General features: G+C 41.5%; 1 protein-coding gene across 1 annotated transcript in view; it reads left to right on the top strand.

The window, feature by feature from the left end:
- The first annotated feature begins 26 nt into the window (after window positions 1–26).
- The window catches only part of si:ch211-284e13.5 (zinc finger protein 85), a 3,369-nt gene continuing 2,056 nt past the window's right edge, over window positions 27–1,339 (top strand). The window contains exon 1 of the mRNA XM_032539473.1: window positions 27–775. Within this exon, the coding sequence (XP_032395364.1) occupies window positions 247–775 (529 nt within the window). The 5' untranslated portion in view covers window positions 27–246. The remainder of the gene's footprint in view (window positions 776–1,339) is intronic.

Here is a 1,339-nt window from a genome sequence, read left to right as displayed (position 1 = left end):
TTTTTTTTTTTTTTTTTTTTTTTTTTTTTTTAATTACCGGTGCAGTTGCAGCTTCTCCGCAGTAGGTGTCAGAATCTATTGCCGGAAGTGAAACCTCTGTTTGCTTACAAACCGGCTGTATGCATTTTAAAGACCATTAAAGAGGCTACATCGCCACAAGATATCCATAGCTAAGAAACCCTGCTATCCGTAGGGAGTTTATATTACCGAATAACGGCACCGAGTTAAAGTGCATTTGAATGTACCATGAAGCCGCAGCTGACCGGTACAAAAAGGCGCCCCAAAGCAGCTGGACCTGAGGCTGATCTGGCTCTGCAAGATGAACTTATTGCAGCGATACACGGAGCATTTGAAGTGGCTGTGGAGATCGCAGTTCGTGAGGTGACAAAGCTTGTAGGTCGGGCGACAGGAGACGTCTACGAAGAGATGCGACAAGAGAACGAGTCCCTCAAACACAGACTGCAGAGAGCCGAAGCTATGCTGGACTCTGCGCGCATGGAGGAAAGATGTGGCAGCTTTCCTAAAACAAAGCAACTCCAGAATGCCAACAAACCTACAGATCAACAGCCTCACCTAAAATACAATCACTGCCCAAATCCCAAAGTAGGCAGTTGCATGGGGATCAGAGGTGACTCTCCTCCTGCAGGTCCCAGCCGTGCACACCAGCCTTCTGACCCCCAGCATGAGGAGCAGGGATCAGTTCAGCATCTCAGTGATGCTGCTTCAGAGAAACAAGATGACGGGTATGCTGTTGCTTGTGATGCTCTGACCAAAGGTATGTAGCAATTTCCTGAAATATCACTTTCATATCTTAGGTATGTACAATAATTATTGTAGAATATCCTCTTCCACAAATGGTAAGTGCACATAAACTGGATGTTGATGTATGGGGCTGACTGTTTTCCGCACATTATGCAGACACAAATGCCAAATTGTATTAACATGTTAGTAACAGTCAAGATTACTAAAGTGCAAACCATTCACTTCATTGACCAGCAACATTGTGGGATTGTAATTGATAATACAGTAGGGTTAAGATATACTTTTATACATGTACACCATCTTAAATATTAGCCTACTAGTTTTAGAGGGTTTTCTATTGCTAAGAGGTAGTGGAGTGGCCAAACTTAGCCATTTACTTGATGGCATTCACAGAAAATGTGCTCAAATATCTTAACTCATAAGAATAAATACTTTAGACAGTTTAAAGTAGTGATAGACAAATTTTATCGGCCGGCCAATATTTACGTGTCGGCATTGGGCGATACGCAGCTGCTGCGTTTGCCTATATATATATATATATATATATATATATATATATATATATATATATATATAT

Source organism: Etheostoma spectabile, chromosome 2 (assembly GCF_008692095.1).
Source record: "Etheostoma spectabile isolate EspeVRDwgs_2016 chromosome 2, UIUC_Espe_1.0, whole genome shotgun sequence".
Taxonomy (NCBI): Eukaryota; Metazoa; Chordata; class Actinopteri; order Perciformes; family Percidae; genus Etheostoma; species Etheostoma spectabile.
This window is presented reverse-complemented; position numbering and strand designations above follow the sequence as displayed.